At 40.4% G+C, this 17448-nt stretch overlaps 1 protein-coding gene across 1 annotated transcript in view; it reads right to left on the reverse strand.

Annotated features, from left to right (window-relative positions):
- LOC127575134 (intron Large complex component GCFC2-like) overlaps positions 1 to 15149 on the reverse strand; it is a 40999-nt gene extending 25850 nt beyond the window's left edge. Inside the window, exons 1-5 of the mRNA XM_052024813.1 lie at positions 14756 to 15149; positions 10668 to 10778; positions 7385 to 7546; positions 4617 to 4838; positions 198 to 298 (exon numbers count right to left, since the gene is read on the reverse strand). Coding sequence (XP_051880773.1) covers positions 198 to 298; positions 4617 to 4838; positions 7385 to 7546; positions 10668 to 10778; positions 14756 to 15098 — 939 coding nt within the window. The 5' untranslated portion in view covers positions 15099 to 15149. The remainder of the gene's footprint in view (positions 1 to 197; positions 299 to 4616; positions 4839 to 7384; positions 7547 to 10667; positions 10779 to 14755) is intronic.
- Between the last annotated feature and the right edge of the window lie 2299 nt (positions 15150 to 17448).

A 17448-nucleotide genomic window follows, 5' to 3' on the forward strand; every position in this document is an offset into this window, starting at 1 on the left:
ATGTGAGAATCCTCCATCCACCAACTTTTTTTGTTATTTTAGTTGTCTCTGTGGGAATAGGCAGGGAGAGAAAGTTAAAAAATCTTTTCATCCAAGGTCTCGTAAGCAGCATTATTTGGCACTTGGTACAAGGTAAGGAATGTGCTTTAACAAGTCCATTCTAATTAGCCAAAGATTACAAATGCAGCAATTCCTACCGAAAACACTTTTACTCTTTTGATTTGTTGCTGCTCCCATAATTTCTGATCATCATCATCCTCTCCACTTTTTAAACTCTCGTTGTCACTTTCATTTAGTCCTGAAAATACAAAAGATCATGGCTGGCCTTAGGTAATAAGAATATAAAAACATTGACTGAGGCAAGTTCAACCCTGATCCACTGTTCAATCAGATCATAAATAAACTTCTACATCAACTCAAGCGCCTGTCCCCTCGCAATATTCCTCAATTCCTTGATGCCCAAAGTCCAGTGACATCATGAACATGTTCATTGACAGACTCATCCACAGCCCCTGGGGTAGAGAATTCCAACAATTCACAACCTTTTCAGTGATGAAATGGTTATCGCTCTCGATCATAATTCTGAGTCCATGACCCTAATTCTAAATGGTCCTGCCAGAGAAAATAGTTACCCAGCATCAACACAATCGAACCCTCTTAAGAATTCTATGCATTTCACTAAAAGTTTTGTTGCTCTAAACCAGAAGGTTTAAGCCCATTTACTCATTCCCTTTCGTCCCAGGAATCAATCTATTAAAATTTGTCCCACCTCCTTGAATAGAACACTACAGCACAGTACAGGCCCTTTGGCCCACGATGTTGTGCCGACATTTTATCCTGCTCTAATATCTATCTAACCCTTCCCTCCCACATAGCCCTCCATTTTCTATCATTCATATGGCTATCTAAATCTCTTAAATGTCCCTAACGTATCTGCCTCCACGCACCCACTCTCTGTGTAAAAAAAACTTGCCTCTTACATTCCCCCCTATACCTTCCTCCAATCACCTTAAAATTATGCCCCCTCGTGTGAGCCATTTTCACCCTGGGAAAAAGTCTCTGACTGCCCACTCGATCTATGCCTCTTATCATCTTGTACACCTCTATCAAGTCACGGCTCATCCTCCTTCGCTCCAAAGAGAAAAGCCCAATTTCACTCAACCTTTCCTCATATGACATGCTCTCCAATCCAGGCAGCATCCTGGTAAATCTCCTCTGCACCCTCTCTAAATCTTCCACATCCTTCCTATAATGAGGTGACCAGAACTGAACACAATACTCCAAGAGTGGTCGAACCAGAGTTCTTTAGAGCTGCAACATTACCTCACGGCTCTTGAACTCAATACCTCGACTAATTAAGGCCAACACTCCATACGCCTTCTTAAAAACCCTATTGACCTGCGCGGCAACCTTAATGGATCTATGGACATGGACCCCAAGATCCCTCTGTTCCTCCACACTGCAAAGAGTCCTGCTATTAACCTTGTATTCTGCCTTTAAATTTGATCTTCCATTATCACTTCACACTTTTCCGGGTTGAACTCCATCTGCCATTTCTCAGCCCAGCTCTGCACCCTATCAATGTCCTACTGTAATCTACAACAACCTTCTACACTATCCACAACACCACTAACCTTTGTATCATCTGCAAATTTACTAGCCCACCCTTCCACATCCTCATCCAAGTCATTTATAAAAATCACAAAGAGCAGAGGTTCCAGAAGATTCCTGCGGTACACCACTGGTCACCGACCTCTGGTCAGAATATGCTCTGTCCGCAACCACCCCGTCTTCTATGGGTGAGCCAATTCTGAATCCACACAGCCAAGTTTCTCTGGATCCCATGCTTCCTGACTTTCTCAATGAGCCTTCCATGAGAAACCTTATCATATACCTTGCTGAAATCCATGCACACCACATCCACTGCTCTACCTTCAATGTGCTTTGTCACGTCCTCAAAGAATTCAATCAGGCTCATGAGGCACAACCTGCCCCTCACAAAGCCATGCTGACTGTCCCTAATCAGCCTATGCCTCTCCAAATGCCCGTAAATCCTGTCTCTAAGAAGCTTCTCCAGTAATTTGCCCACCACTGAAGTAAGACTCACTGGCCTGTAATTTCCAGGGTTATCCCTACTCCCTTTCTTGAACAAAGGAACAACATTTGCCACCCTCCAATCATCTGGCACTACTCCTGTGGCCAGTGAGGACACAAAGATCATCGCCAAAGGTGCAACAATCTCTTCTCTCGCTTCCCATAATAACCTTGGATATATCCCATCCAGCTCCAGTGACATATCTTTCCTAATGTTTTTTTCAAAAGTTCCAGGACATCCTCTTTCCTCACATTGAAATGCCCTAGCGGATCAGCCTGTCGTACGCCATCCTCACAAACATCAAGGTCTCTCTCACTGGTGAATACTGAAGCAAAGTATTCATTAAGGACCTCCCCTACCTCTTCTGACTCCAGGCATGTGTTTCCTCTTTTATCCCTGATCGGTCCTACCCTCACTCTAGTCATCCTTCTATTCTTCACATACATGTAGAATGCCTTGGGGTTTTCCTTAATCTTACTCCAAGGTCTTTTCATGCCCCCTTCTAGCTCTCCTAAGTCCATTCTTAAGCTCCCTCCTGGCTATCTTGTAACTCTCCAGGGCCCTGTCTGATCCTTGCTTTCTAAATAAACCCTTCTTTTTCAAGTAACAAGAAGTGAACAATAAAGCTGATCTTTTAAGCACCATTTACATCCTGAGAAAAATAAATTCAACAAAAATGGAATTTAACCAAAGAAATGTAGCAAAGATAAACAGCAAATGTCAATGCAAGGTACACATCCAGATTATGTAAATACAATAAAATTCTGATAATCAACATTGAGTATTCAGAAATCCCAATAGTTCAGCATCTGGTAATAATTACCATGCTCACTTCTGACATGCTGGGACACTGGTTTCTGAGCTCCCTTTGACTCAACGAGATGCTGGTTCATGCTCTCTGGAGACATATGAGACTACAGATGTTGGAAATCTGGAGCAACACACACACACACACACACACACACACACACACACACACACACACACACAAAGTGCTGGAGGAACTCAGCAGGTCAGACAGCATCTACGGAAGGAAATGAACAGTTGACGTTTCAGGCCGACACCCTTCAACCAGTCCTGATGAATTATCTTTGCCCGAAATGTCGACTGTTCATTTCCCTTCACTGATGCTGCCTGACCCGCTGAGTTCCTCCAGCATTGTGTGTGTGTTGCTGCTTCATGCTCTCCTTCCCGACTAGCCAGGGCTCTGATTCCCATTCATCCTTCTGACTCACCAGAGCCTCATTTCTCACACTCTTTAAACTACCAAGTTCACTGAGTAATTTATTATGATAATTTGCAACATCCAAAGAAAGGGAATTAAAACAAGTGTTGGGTATTAATAGGAAACAACATCAATAGCCTGGAATATCTGTCCGAAGTATGATGGATTATAGAAATTTTATTGTTCCAGGATCGCATACCAACTGTACCAACTCAATTCAGAATTTTCAGAGATCAAAAAGACTTGGCCATTTACAATTTGCTCCCATTTTGGAACAGAACTAGGCAGTCCAGTGAGTGGATACCAGACATTGCTTATCTTTTGCTTACTCATTAATCAGTTCACAAAAGCCAATAGACTTCAGTAGGGTTAGATGCTACATCAATGCTTGCATGGATTAGATCTCTCATCACTGAGCCCACTGTCACTAAGGGAGGTGAACGGAATCATAGAATCTTACAACATATAAAGAAGCCATTCAGCTTATTATAGCTGCGTTAGTTCTTTGAGAGAGCTATCCAATCAATCACCCATTCCTGCTCTTTCTCCACTGCAAACCTCCTATTTTCATGCATAAATACAAATTTCTTTTGAGCCCTATATTTCTTTCTCCCATTATATCAGTTAACACATTTCAGATCATAATCTGTTGCACAAAATAAATTCCTATGTCATCTTTAGCCCTTTTGCTTAGTATCTTAAATATATAATCTTGGGTTCCTATTTGCAATAGCTTCTCCTAAGTTGTCGCTTGCAAATGTTTGAAAAACAAAATGAAACAACACTGGCTGATCCACTGTTAGATGGGCAAGATTCACAAAGCTGCAGCCATAATGTTCAATATGTGCAACCACCAGCAGGGAATGCACCCACCTTATACCTAGTTGTATTTGTAAAATGAAATCCTTGGTAAAAGACCAAGAAGTCGCCTTGACAATCTGTGATGGATAGTTAAAAAGTCAGCTTCTTCAGTTCTGGATTTACAGATTGTTAATGAATAATCTGGTTATTGATATAGATACCTGTACACCGGAGCTCAGAACCAGAGGATTAATTATTAATTTTGATTGATTAAAATAATCAACAAACCAAGAAACAGATTTCAGGGACTGCATGGTCAACTATTCACAGGGCCAAGCGCTGTGCATTTAGTTGGCACATTTCTCTACTTCTTCAAAGTTACATAATTGACTGAGAGTCACTTTGGGCTACTTGAGTTCATGTAAATCCAAGATCTATTTATTTAACAGGCTTTACAACCTTTAGACATGACACCACGTAGAAATTAAGTCTTACCAGTTTCCTCTGCCATTTTCTGTCTTTGCGTTCTTAGTGCTTTGGTGAAGTCTATTCGCTTCTCATGATCATCAAGATCATCATCGCTAACTGGAAATTCTTCATCAGGGACTGTAGTATCATCTCTTGTTAATGAGTGAAGGGGAATGAAGTCAGCTTGGGCTCTGGCCATCTGCCGCTTTCTACGGGCAGCCTTAATGTAACTAGCATCTGGTATCTCATCTGCACTGAACAAAAATAACAGTGTGGTCAAGAATTGATATACTGTATATAAACGCCTTCAACACAAGAAGTCCAAAATGTAGCATTTTACAGCTAAGAATATTCAACTTCAACTTTCATTCTTTTGGCACAAGTTTTGGTCAGGAATCCATATTATTGTTTAAAAGGGCATGATGTAATTTTTGTTCATGCACAGACATAGCTAAAACACGCCTTTGTCACTAACAGAATGGAATTACTCAGGTCACATTCTGGCACTTTTATAACTTTAGGAAGATGTAAATTATTTTACTTTGGACCAAAGTGCAGCATAATGTTAATGTCCAATCTGATGACAGGAAACACTGAAGTAATCAATGTTCACCCATTTTTGACAGTGAACCAATATTAGAGAAACAATAGCTTGCATTTCTGTAGTGTCTTTAACATATTCATACACTGACATCAAGCCAAAAGGAGGAAACATCACAGCAGATGCCGACATGACCTCAGAATGTCTCAAACTGCTTCACAGACAATGAAAGACTTTTTGAAGTGTAGCCATGTAATAACGCAGGCAGCTGGTACACACATATAAAGTTCCCAAGTTCCCATAAATAGCAATGCAATAAATGATCAAAAAATAGTTTCAGTGATGTTAACTAAGGGATTAATACTGGATTTTTCACCAGAGATAATTCTCCTGCTGTTCTTCAAAATAGTGTCATGGTATATTTTATGTCCACCTGAGAAAGTAGGTGGCATTTTAATCCAATACACCTCATCCAAAATACAGCATCGCTAGCACAGCAGCACTTCCTCACTGGGTTACCTGCCTTGCTATTTGTGCTCAGGTCTTTGGACACGGCGACTGGAAACTACAACTACAGACACAGGCAAAATGTTTTTTGGAGACAATTCTGGAAAGCAGTAATTATTTTATTTAGCTTTCTCAGCATTGTACATTTTAAAGCCTACATCTGTTAAATGCTTAATAGTAATCACAAAACTGCATGGCTTTTCATCATTTCCAAGCACAATATAAAAAAAAAATTCTGAAGGTAAAAAACAGTGGACATTGGAAATCTGAAATAAAACTGAAAATACTGATAATACTCAGAAAGTCTGGCAGCATCTATGGCAACAGAAACAGTTTCAGGTCCATGACCACTCAAAACCATTCTGACTGTCCTGATGAATGATAATGAACCTGAAATGTTAACTCTGTTCTCTCACCATAGATGCTGCCTGATTGGCTGAGCATTTCCTTCATTTTTTGGATTTTAAAATAAATTTGTCTTCTAACAACTAATTTCTCACTCCTCCTGTCTTGTTATTACACAAAATATACAGCATGTGGGGCACCAGTCTGAGCCAATCCTTGTACAACAGATGAGTTTTCATCTATTCTCTCTACCTATTCACAGCTTTTGAACGTACCTTGTAATCCTTTTCTCTTATGGATTTGTTTGGTTTCCCTTTGAGAGCTACTTGTCCCATTCACTTCCATAGTCTCAAGTTGCATATTCTTATCCATTCCCCAGGTATTTTTTTTCCTCATTTCCCTATTGGATTTATAACTACCTTGCTTTTCTTGCCTCTGTGTTTGGATTCTTGCACGTGGAAACATTCCCTCTGTAAACATTCTGTCCAACCCACATAATGTGGAAGACTTCTCAGGCCACCTGCAAGTCCTCCCTTTTATAAAGCTCAACTTTCAATCTATCCCAAAAAGAAAGTTGAATTCCAGAGGCGAGATTCAAGTTACTGTTCTTGACATTAAGGCTGAATGTGACTGAGTACAACTCTGACCATAACCTAGTAAAATTAAGAGGGCAAATTTTTCCAATTTCTGGATTTACATACACAAAAAAAATTAGTTTTAGTTGTTGAAGGCCAATCACATCAGCCTCAGGACACTGCTGGAGGAGTTCCTCAAAGGATCATCCTTCTTCAGCTACTTCATCAACGACCTTATTTCCATTATAAAATCTTTCTCTCTTATTTTTTGGGCATCACTGAAGGACAGCATTCATTATCCATTCCAAACTGCTCGAGGTGCTGATAGTGAACCATGGAAGTTTTTCTGATTAATACAGTCCCACAGTGCTGTTGAGCGATTTAGACCCAGCCACAATGAACAATGTACTTTCAAGTCAGGATGATGTGTGCCTTAGAGGGGTAACTGCAGGAGCTGACATTCCCGTGAGCCTGCTGCCCCTGTCCTTCCTGGCAGTAGAGGGCACATCCCAAATCGGTGACATCAGTAATTGGTTACAGGAAAAGTAACTGCAATGCATTTTAACCTCAGTAAATATGGGGCACGCTGGAGAGGTAAGGGATTGGGCTAAGGTTCAGGCTTTTGAACACTGGAACAATGCAACAAGCAAAGGTAACATCCAGCTGTATATCAAAAGAAAACTGCAAAAGATACCTCAAGCACTTGTCTGTGGAAAAGGACACAAAACAACCATCCATTTCCCTCTTTTCATTTTAACAAACCAATAGCAGTAAAAATATTAATGACATATCATTCCATAACATTAATTGCACTTGAAATTCCAAACCTGATTGCATTTTATATTGGGCAACTCCGAAAGTATCAGATTCATCAACTTCTGAAATGATCTCTTCTCCACTTTCTGTATGTACATCCATTGTTTCCTCTTCCAGAGAGTTGCCTTTTTGAATCTTTGTTGGTACAAAGTCTTGCAGAGCTTTCTCATCCACTAAAATTGAGTATAATATGCATTAGTAACAATAAAACTTTCAAAATCCATAAAGTGAGATATTTAGGTAGGATGATCAAATGTCAATTAGACTACTTTATATTGTGCTATATTGGTTAGCATATCATACACAACTTTTACACAATTGTTCCTATTCTACACGTAGGTATTAACTGGATTAACTGCATTAACTAGATGCAAAGGTTTAGAATTTATAGTCAGAAGCAGAGATGGTGCTGACCTCAAAGAAAGCCGTCAGGAAAGATACAGCAATTTCTGTGGTCCATCTGCTGAAATGTGGCTCTTGCGCCCAACCTGCAAGGTCCACATTTGAGCAGATTCTCAAGTGGTAACTTCTGCACGGGGCCAGCTCCAAATGTGAATAAGCCCCACTCACAGAAATGCTGTGACAGCTAATGTTTAACAAGTTGCCAAAATTGTCAAAACTATGTGAATGTTTATCACAATTGTTAAAAACATTTACAAGCAATTCAATAGTTAAAAAGTTGAAGATTAAAAATAATTACATTTATGTTAACTCAGTTGTAAAAGAATTGCAAATTACTTGAAACTTACAGCCATTCCTCAGCTGAGAAATTTGGGATAGCCACATCCACTTGCACAGCAGTTCTGAGCTTCCTGACATTCACGAGGGGAAGCCGCAGGAAGCTCAGGACTCCCGTATGAGAGTAAACAGGGCCAGAAAAATTGTTGCACAATAAATATTTCTCATATTTTCCTAAGACGAAAGAGCCATTCAGCCCATCGAGACTATGGCAGCTCTCAAATCAATCCCATCAAGCCAATTTGCTCTATTTTCTCTCACAGCAAATCTACTGACTACTCATCGACAACAAGGGTAATTTACTGTATTCAATTATCCTGCCAACCAGTATGTCTCTGGTGTGGGAGGAAACCAGACCATCTGGAAAAACTCATGCCTTCACAGAGAAAATGCGCAAACTTCACAGAGTCAGCAAAGATCAGGACTGAACCCAGGGCACTGGACCTGTAAGGCAGCAACAATATGCCACTCTATGGCTTAGTTTGCCATTAAAATCTCATTTGAGCTCAAGCAAAATTTTCAGTTTTCTTTTAGAGCAAGAATGCACAGGAAGGCTGTATCATTTATGGAAACTGTGGTATTTCTGCATAAATATATGGAAATCTTGAAGCTGTTGTTAATTTAAAAATGTAATGACAGCAAATGCCTGTAGTTTCATTAGCATTACAACCACAAAATCTGAGCCATCGAGTCTTCAAAGTAACCAACATTTTCCTTAATTCATATGCTGAAGAAAGCTCCTTATTAATCTTCCCACAATAAGGAATAAAAGAGATTCAGACTAATAAATGCAACCCTTTCAAACCAGAAGAAAAAAGATTTCCTCCTTCTCTTTTTGGGAAAATGATTGGCTTCCACAACATCATTACAAAAATCATTCTACTAAAATTACAATTTAGCATCCACACATATTTTGCCATCTTTGTTGTCGATGCCAGCCTAGAAGACACATCTGAAGGTTACAAACAGCTAGCAATTATCTCAGCAGTGTTGAGAATTGTAAGAGCAGTCAAATCTCACAGATGGAATTAATCAACTCAATGGTATAAAGTGTATATTTAAAGAAGATCATATAAGGCTGCAACAACTGGATTCTGAAGTTCCACATCCTGGGTTCCACCTGAGTGAAGGGCAGATAAAGGGGAGACGAAATGGCGGTAGACTTAAATGCATTGATCTTCTCAATACTTAATAGTTTCACCACTATTTAAGGGATAGATAGACAATACTGAGGAGCTTCATCCATATGTTTGCTGTGATAATGTAACCAAGGGGCAATATGCAAATGATACAAATTAAATTAAATAGTCAAGATAAATCCCTGAGGTATTTGCAAGATGGTCATGCCGAAGGGGAAGAAGGGAGACTAAGGATGGAGAAACAATTGCTAAAGATGCGCTTACTAGTCTGGACTGGTGGCAGCACATTCACATTAGGGTGGACCATGGAGGAGATGCAGTAGAAAAAGATCAAGTGATCAACTGCATTAAGAGCTATGAGGAAGTTAAAAAGGCACAAAGCACCGTGCAAACAATCAACAGTAATGATAAGGGCACAAATAAGACTGAAGTTTAAATGATGAATTAAGGCAGAATTATTTATGGACCTGAATAGCAACAATACAGTCAGAGAGGAAACAGAGGCTAGAGGTCATAGTAGTTGCTCTAGAAGATTGAGGGATAAAGTAGTTTTGAAGGAAAACCATTTTCAGCATCAGCAAATGAAATCAAGCTTTCACCTATTAATACAACTATAAGTTCCTCGCTATTGTTGGAGAATAGGACCGATGTCGAAGTATGCTTACAGATCCCGACACCAACAGGAGCAACAAATTGAAAATACATACATGAACAAGATCCACAGATAAACAAACGTAATTTGAATGCAAACTTTTTAAAGATCACTGCAAATAAGGATTATTCAAAATTTAAAATGCAAGGATCCAGTGAAACTTCCGTAAGGTCAAGCAGATTAACCCCTACCACCCATATCCTACTACCAGCCTGGGTTGGTAACCGATCTCACAAATGGCATTATAGTCAGCCTTAGCACCACAGGGCTAGGGAAGGGAAATTCAATGCTCTTGCTACAAGTATGCATGTGTGAACACCTGTCAAGATAGGGTCAGTTTAAATGTTAGTACTAAATTTCCTCTCAATATTCATTGTTAAAATTTTCATGGGAATAAAGGGCAGATACCATGGGACACTGGTACATAGGAATTGAATCCAAGTAATAGCACATTTAGGAAGGCAGGCAAGAAATATCTAAATGTGATTAAAAAAACATAATTACAAACCACATCAAGAATTGAACAGACTGGTCCTATTAGATACATCTAGGTTGCTGTGTCTAATGTGTGGATTACCAAAAGGTAAAGCAGCATCGCACGGACTAATAATTTTAATGAACAAAGGGAGTTCAAGCATCCGCTACCACTATTAAACAAATATACAACAAAAAGCTAATCTGGCAACAATGCCCAGTAAGCACTTCTATTGCTGCTGGAAGATGCACAGTAATCATGACAGCCCAAGTGTTCTTGACACAGTTTACCTTTTGCAATAATTTCATCTTTTTCAATGTTACTCTGCTTTTCTTTCTTCCAGTGTGGTGCAAACAAAATGGTGTTTCCAGTCTTCTTCACCTTAAATTCTTCTTCACCCGCTACATTTTTGGGAAGACAAAATGTACAGTGATTTACACAGATAAAACATGATAACACATGGTAGATTGGTTCAGCAGGTTAGAACACAGGGGATCCAGGGTGAGTTAGCAAACTGGATACAAAATTTGCTTAGTGGTAGGAGGCAGAGGATAGTAATGGAGGGTTGTTTTTCAGACTGGAGGCCTATGACCAGTGGTCTGCTGGGTTCCTCTGCTGTTTGTCATAATATTAATGGATGAGGATGTAGTTGGCACAATTAGTAAATTTGCAGATGACCCCAGAATTGGTGGCTTAGTGGACAGCGAAGAAGATTGTCTAAAGTTGCATGAGTATTTAGATTAACTGGGAAAATGGACAAGGGAATGACAGATGGAATTGAACTTGTCAAGTGCGGTGATGCATTTTGGAAGTTAAACCAGGGCAGAACAAACACAGTGAACAGCAGGTCTCTGGGGATTGTTGTTGATGAACAGAGGCACCTTGGGGTACAAGTACATCGTCCCCTGAAAGTGGGAACACAGGTAAACAGGGTGGTGAGAAAGGCGTATGGCATGCTTGCCTTATCAGCCAAGGCAATAGGTATAAAATTTGGAACATCATGTTACAATTGTCCAGAGCATTGGTTAGGCTGCACTTGGAGCATTATGTGCAGTTATAGTCACCACACTATGGGAAGGATGTGATAACACTAGAGTGGGTGTAGAAAAGATTCACAAGGATGTTATCTGGACTGGAAGGCTGGGGTCATCAGGAGAGAATGGATGGGCTATGTCTGTTTTCCCTGGGGCAAATAAGGCAGTGAGATGACATGATAAAGGTATATAAAAATTACGCAAAGCATACTTAAGGTAGATAGCCAGTACTGTTTTCCATGGTAATATTGTCTAAAACTAGAGGACTTAGGTTAGCATGAAAGGGAAGAGGTTTAAAGGAGATCTGAGGGGTAAAGTTTTCACACACAGAGTAGTTGGTATCTTAAATGAGCTGCCAGAGGAATGGAGCAACATTTAATAGGCATTTTGACAGGTACTTTAATAAGCAGGGCATAGAGGGATTTTGAATTAACACAGGCGTGGGATTATTATAGATAGGCACAATAGTCAGCATAGACCTGGGGGCCGAAAGGCCTGAACAACTCTATGACTCGATGAGAACGAGCTCTGAAATTTTTTCAAATTTTTTTTTCCAGTTCACTGATTTTTCCTGTCTATATTTTCCAGCACAATACTGGAAAACAAATAAATTCTCATTAAGGAAGAATTGGTTATTTTAAAAATTATAAACCGGTGAATGGAGTAAACCAATGGTGGACAATGATTTACGTACCAACTGAAACTCAAATAATGATTATGGTATTAATCCAAGACAGTAAGATCAATCTGAAAGACTCAATCCGAAAGACTCAATCAAAAACTTGAAAAAGGCAGGAAGATTATAACTGGAGGTCTACTTGGGTACAAAATTAAAAACCCAATCCAAACTCTTATGTTTTCCATACCCAAATGAAAAAATACAATTTCAAACAAGCTATAAAACTGTTTAAGAAAAAAATCACCAATTATTGATCAAGAAGAGGACACGTGGTGAAACTAAACAAGTCATCCTTCTGCAAATAAGGTATTGAGCTAGGTTTGCCCAAACTAACCGTGTGCTTTATTAGAATATAAACCTGACCTAACTCTGACATGTATAAACTCAAGTCAAGCAGCCAATCTCTAATTTGGATTCCTGAACTTTTTTAAATTTCCATTTAATGTTATTCAACCATAGCTGGACTGGCACATTGTTTATCTTGCTGACTATCCTTGCCTTGAGGTGAAGGTATATTTTTTACACAAAGGTCTTCCATCCAGATTTCCCAGATTCAGAACATAAATCTGTACCATAGAGAGCTTTCGTTAGAGAAAAACTGGCACAACTGGCTGCACTGAAACCTAAGAAGGTAGAGCAGGCCTGCTGTATTCAGTCCCCTAAACAATATGTCAACATTTTGGTACATCAGGTGAAAGGCCATTTGGCTCTCTTTCTCTCTCCTCAAATGTTGCTTAACCTATCCAATATCTCTGATATTTCTGAGATTTAATTACACATTTCTATCATATGCAGTATTGTGTTTTCATAACATGTATTTTTTCAGGTATTTTTTTCAGAAACCAGTATAAACAAATGGAAATACAGTAAAACTTTGATAATCCAGCATGCTCAGGACTTTAGTGATGCTGAACTGTCAGATTTTCCATCTACTGTATTCACATCCCAATACACTTTAAAGTAATTTGAAGATGTTACACAGTATTATAATAATTTCAGTGAACCAGGTAAGTTTGAATGAAGTCCCCAGTGTCAAGGGAGCACAAGAAATATCATCCGGTAAACTTTCTAATAGTCAGATTGCAGATTATCAGAGTTTTGCAGTATATTTACTTTCCAGAACAACTACATTAAAATGCATATTTACAGCTCCAAACCAAGCAGTTCTTCTCAGCAAAAGACTTGTATTTATATTTACATTCTCAGAACAATCCAGTGCACTTTGCAGCCAAGATGATAACTTTTGAAGGGTATTCCCTAATGAATGCAGGAAACAAGGAAGCAAATTGCACACAGTAATCTCTCACAAACAGTAAATTGGATTTTACTGATGCTGACTACATAAGAGCAGGAGTAGGCCCCTTGAACCTGCTCCACCATTCAAATAAGATCATGGCGATCCAATCTTGGCCTCACTTTCCTACTCTCTCTCTCTACATATTCCTTGACAATTTAAATGTCTATCAGTCTCCACCTTGAATATATTTAATGGCTCCACCTCCACAACAATCTAGGGTAGAGAATTCCAGGGTCACAATCCTCTCAGAAAAGAAACCCCTCCTCATCTCCCTTGTGAGTGAGTGACCCTTTACAACGAACCAATGTCTCCCATGCTCTAAATACCTCCACTAGGGAAAATATTTTCTCAGCATCCACCCTCAACCTACAGTACTTTAGCGTCTCATATGTTTCAATATGATCATTCTTGTAAATGCTAATTAGCACAACCTGCTCAATGTCTCTTCATATGTCAATACCTTCATCCCTGGCATCAACATGGTGAAACTTCACTGCACTAGCTCCAAAGTATATTCTTAAACATAGAGACCAAAACTGTACACAGTACTCTGATGAATGGTAGTGTAGCGGTCAGCGTAACGCTATTACAGTGCCAGCGACCCGGGTTTGATTCCGGCCACTGTCTGTAAGGAGTTTGTACGTTCTCCCCGTGCGTGGGTTTCCTCCGGGTGCTCCGGTTTCATCCCACATTCCAAAGGCGTACTGGCTAGGAGTTGTGGCATGCTATGTTGGCGCCAGAAGTGTGGTGACACTTGTTGGCTGCCCCCAGAACACTCTATGCAAAAGATGTATTTCACTGTGTTTCGATGTACATGTGACCAATAAAGATATCTTGTCTTATCTTAAATTTGTATCAAACTTTTCCTGCTTTTATATTCCCTGGTCTTGCAATAAAGGCCAACGTTTCATTATGCTTCCTAATTAGTGCTGTAGCTGAATGCCAGTCCATTGTGTTTCATACACCAGATTCCCCTTGTACCACATCTTGTTTAGTCACTCCATTTAAATGATGTACCTTGCCATTCTTCCCGAGTGTTAAATATTCACTTGAACAGCAGCCCTTTCTCTAAATAACGGGGTCACATAAGTTCAGTGTCTTATCTCGATGCTGCCTCCACAAGTACAGACACTCTCAGGGCTGCACCTGAAGGCCACTCTAGATCTTTGTCCTTAAATCTCTGGGATGTGACTTGCACCAACAGACTTCTGACTGATTAAAGACCCACCCCTTAACTGAAAAGGCTTGAAACAGTGTGTAAAAAGAAACGTTTCAGGTTCCAACAATACTCACTCTGTTTCTCTTTTCTACCTTTATTTCAGACTTTTTGTTTCATCTTTGACAGACCTTCAACATGCAATTAATTACCTTCTCTGTCACAGGCAAAGCTAAGCAGACTCTTGTCGCGGACGCGAGTACCACTGGTGCCTCTTTCAGCCTCTTTCCCGGCACTCGTTTTAAATTCGACTCCCGTCTCTGCAGCTTCCTCGGTACCACTGTCCGAGGCCGAGCTGGGGCTGGTGCAATAGGCCCTCGCAGGGCTGCCGGGAGCTGGAGTAGATTTGGAGGTGCAGGCGAGCCCCCGGTTGCGGTGGCGGCGCGGTGCAGCCGCGCACACGGCCGTCCGCTGCCCGGGCGCTCGTTCATTCTCCTCCTCGCTCGACTCGCTCTTCCTGCGGCGGAAATTCCGCTTCGAACTCTTGCGGAACATTCCGAAGACAATCGCCGAATGGAACGGTCACGGCCGACACCACGTTCCCGGCGCGCGCCGGAGGGAGGGAGGATTCCACCACCAGACAAGGGGGTGACGGAAGAGAATAGAAGTGGTAAACAGTTGAACTTAAAGCATTTCATTTTGAAGTGCACCGTTCACACAACATTTACACGTCTCATCATAATTATCCGCCATAAAGCCAACATATTTAACTTTATTTCTCAGCTATCCCTGAAGAAATATCTTGCAGCTCCCCCCACCCGCAGCTCCAGCAATAATCCCCCGTTTGAGGGCTGGCTTTCCTTACAGAAGTCGCGCTTCTTTGGAGCAGTTGGTGCCTGTCCCTCGGCAATTGTGCTGCTTTTCGTTAAGATCATGACTAATCTTCGAGCTCACCTCCATTTCCCTGCGCTATCCCAAAAGGTCCTTGATTCCCTGAATATTCAGAAATCTATTGGTCTCTTGTGTTAAAAGAAGTCAGTGCCTGCACAACTCACTGGGATTGAGAATGAAGTATATCCTCAGCTCAGACCTAAACGGCCAACTCCTTATTCCGAGATGGGGCCTCCCCAGCCAGCAAGAAAATCCTCCCCATATTCAACCTGTGCAGCCCAGTAAACTTACTGAGGTATCAAAGAGATCTCTTTCTTATAAACTCTAGAGGATATAGGTGATAGTCTACTCAATCTCTCCTCAGACAGCAAACTCGACATCCCTGAAACTAGTCCAATTTTTTTCATCTCTTTACTTCAACAATCTGCCCCCACAATATATGTTGATAGAATGGGTGAGAGTGGCATCGGTTACAACAATTTTAGGCTAATACGCACTATTTTGTAACAAAATAAATGGGAACTTAAGCAAACAAACACACACTCACTCAAAATCAAATTTGTATAAAGAGCCTTAAAAACATGTCCAACATTGGGGGACTACTTCACATATAGAATAGTGGAAACAATGGACTTGAACCCCTACATCTCTATTCATCAACATTCCTTAGTGCCCTACAATTTACTGTTTTTGACCAACCCGAATGGCTTCCCAAAATGCATCATCTTGCACTAGTCAGAAGTAAATTCCATCCGCCAATGTTCTGCTCAACTTTCCGCCTGATCTATATCCTGAGACAACCTTCAACGACACCACCAATTTTCGTTTCATCCGCAAGATTACTAATCACACCTCCCACATTCAAGTTCATAGTTTCCTGAAAGTGGCAACATAGGTAGATTGAGTGGCAAAGGCGGCATTCTTGCCATAGATTGGAGCATAGAATATAAAAGTTGGGATGTTATATTGCAACTTTATAAAATACTCATTAGACCACACTTGGAGTCTTTTGTGCAGCTCTGATCACCACACTGTAGGAAGGTTGTAGTTGTGCTGGAGACAGTAGAGGAGATTCACCAAGATATTGCCTAGATTGGAGGACTTTAATTATAGGGAGAGATAGGATAGACTGGGTTTGTTTTACCCAGAGCAAAGGAGGTGGGGGGTGGAGAACGTGACCTGATAGAGATACATAAAATTATGAGTCATAGATAGGGTAGATATTCAGAATCCTTCTCCACCCCCCCACCTCCCTCCCTCCCTCCCTCCCCTCCCCTTGGTAGGACTATCAAAAACAAGAGGGCATGTTTAAGATGAGAGGAAGGAGTTTTAAATGGGATTTGAGGGGAACGTTTTTTTTAAACAAATATAGAGTGCTTGATATCTGCCAGAGGAGGTGGAGCATTCAGCTACAATCACAACATTCAAGAGATATTTTGACAGGTACTTAAATAAAAAAGGCATAGAAGAGTATGACATAATGCAGGCAAATGGGATTAGTGTACATAGGTAAAACTGTTGGCATGGATGTGGTAGGCCAAAGGGCCTGTTTCTATGCTGCAGAATTCTATGACTTTAAATATCTGTCACTCCTTGCCTACTGTCTTTCCTGCTAATCCACTTCCTACTCAGTCCACTTAGTCAACTCCATCCCTATTCCATTGTAATTCTCTGTATACTAGTTAAACATATAAAAAATGGGATTAATGTAGAATAGTGTAAATGAGTGGTTGATGGTTGGCACAGATTCAATGCGCTGAAGGGCCTGTTTCCATGCTGTATCTCTAAGTGACTTTTTGACAGTTGTTTCTGACCCACATTTCTCACTCTCAAATAGAATACAAAATTCTATCATCCTTTGATAAATACTAGGGGATCTTTTACACTGTGTTAATTCATTAAACCTGCCTATTACTGATTATCAGATCCAAAATGGTCTTTTTTCCTGGTTGGCCCCATTACATAATGCTCCCAGAAACTATCCCAAAAACAGTCTATTAATTTGTTCTTGTAG

This window comes from Pristis pectinata, chromosome 10 (assembly GCF_009764475.1).
Source record: "Pristis pectinata isolate sPriPec2 chromosome 10, sPriPec2.1.pri, whole genome shotgun sequence".
NCBI classification, from domain to species: domain Eukaryota; kingdom Metazoa; phylum Chordata; class Chondrichthyes; order Rhinopristiformes; family Pristidae; genus Pristis; species Pristis pectinata.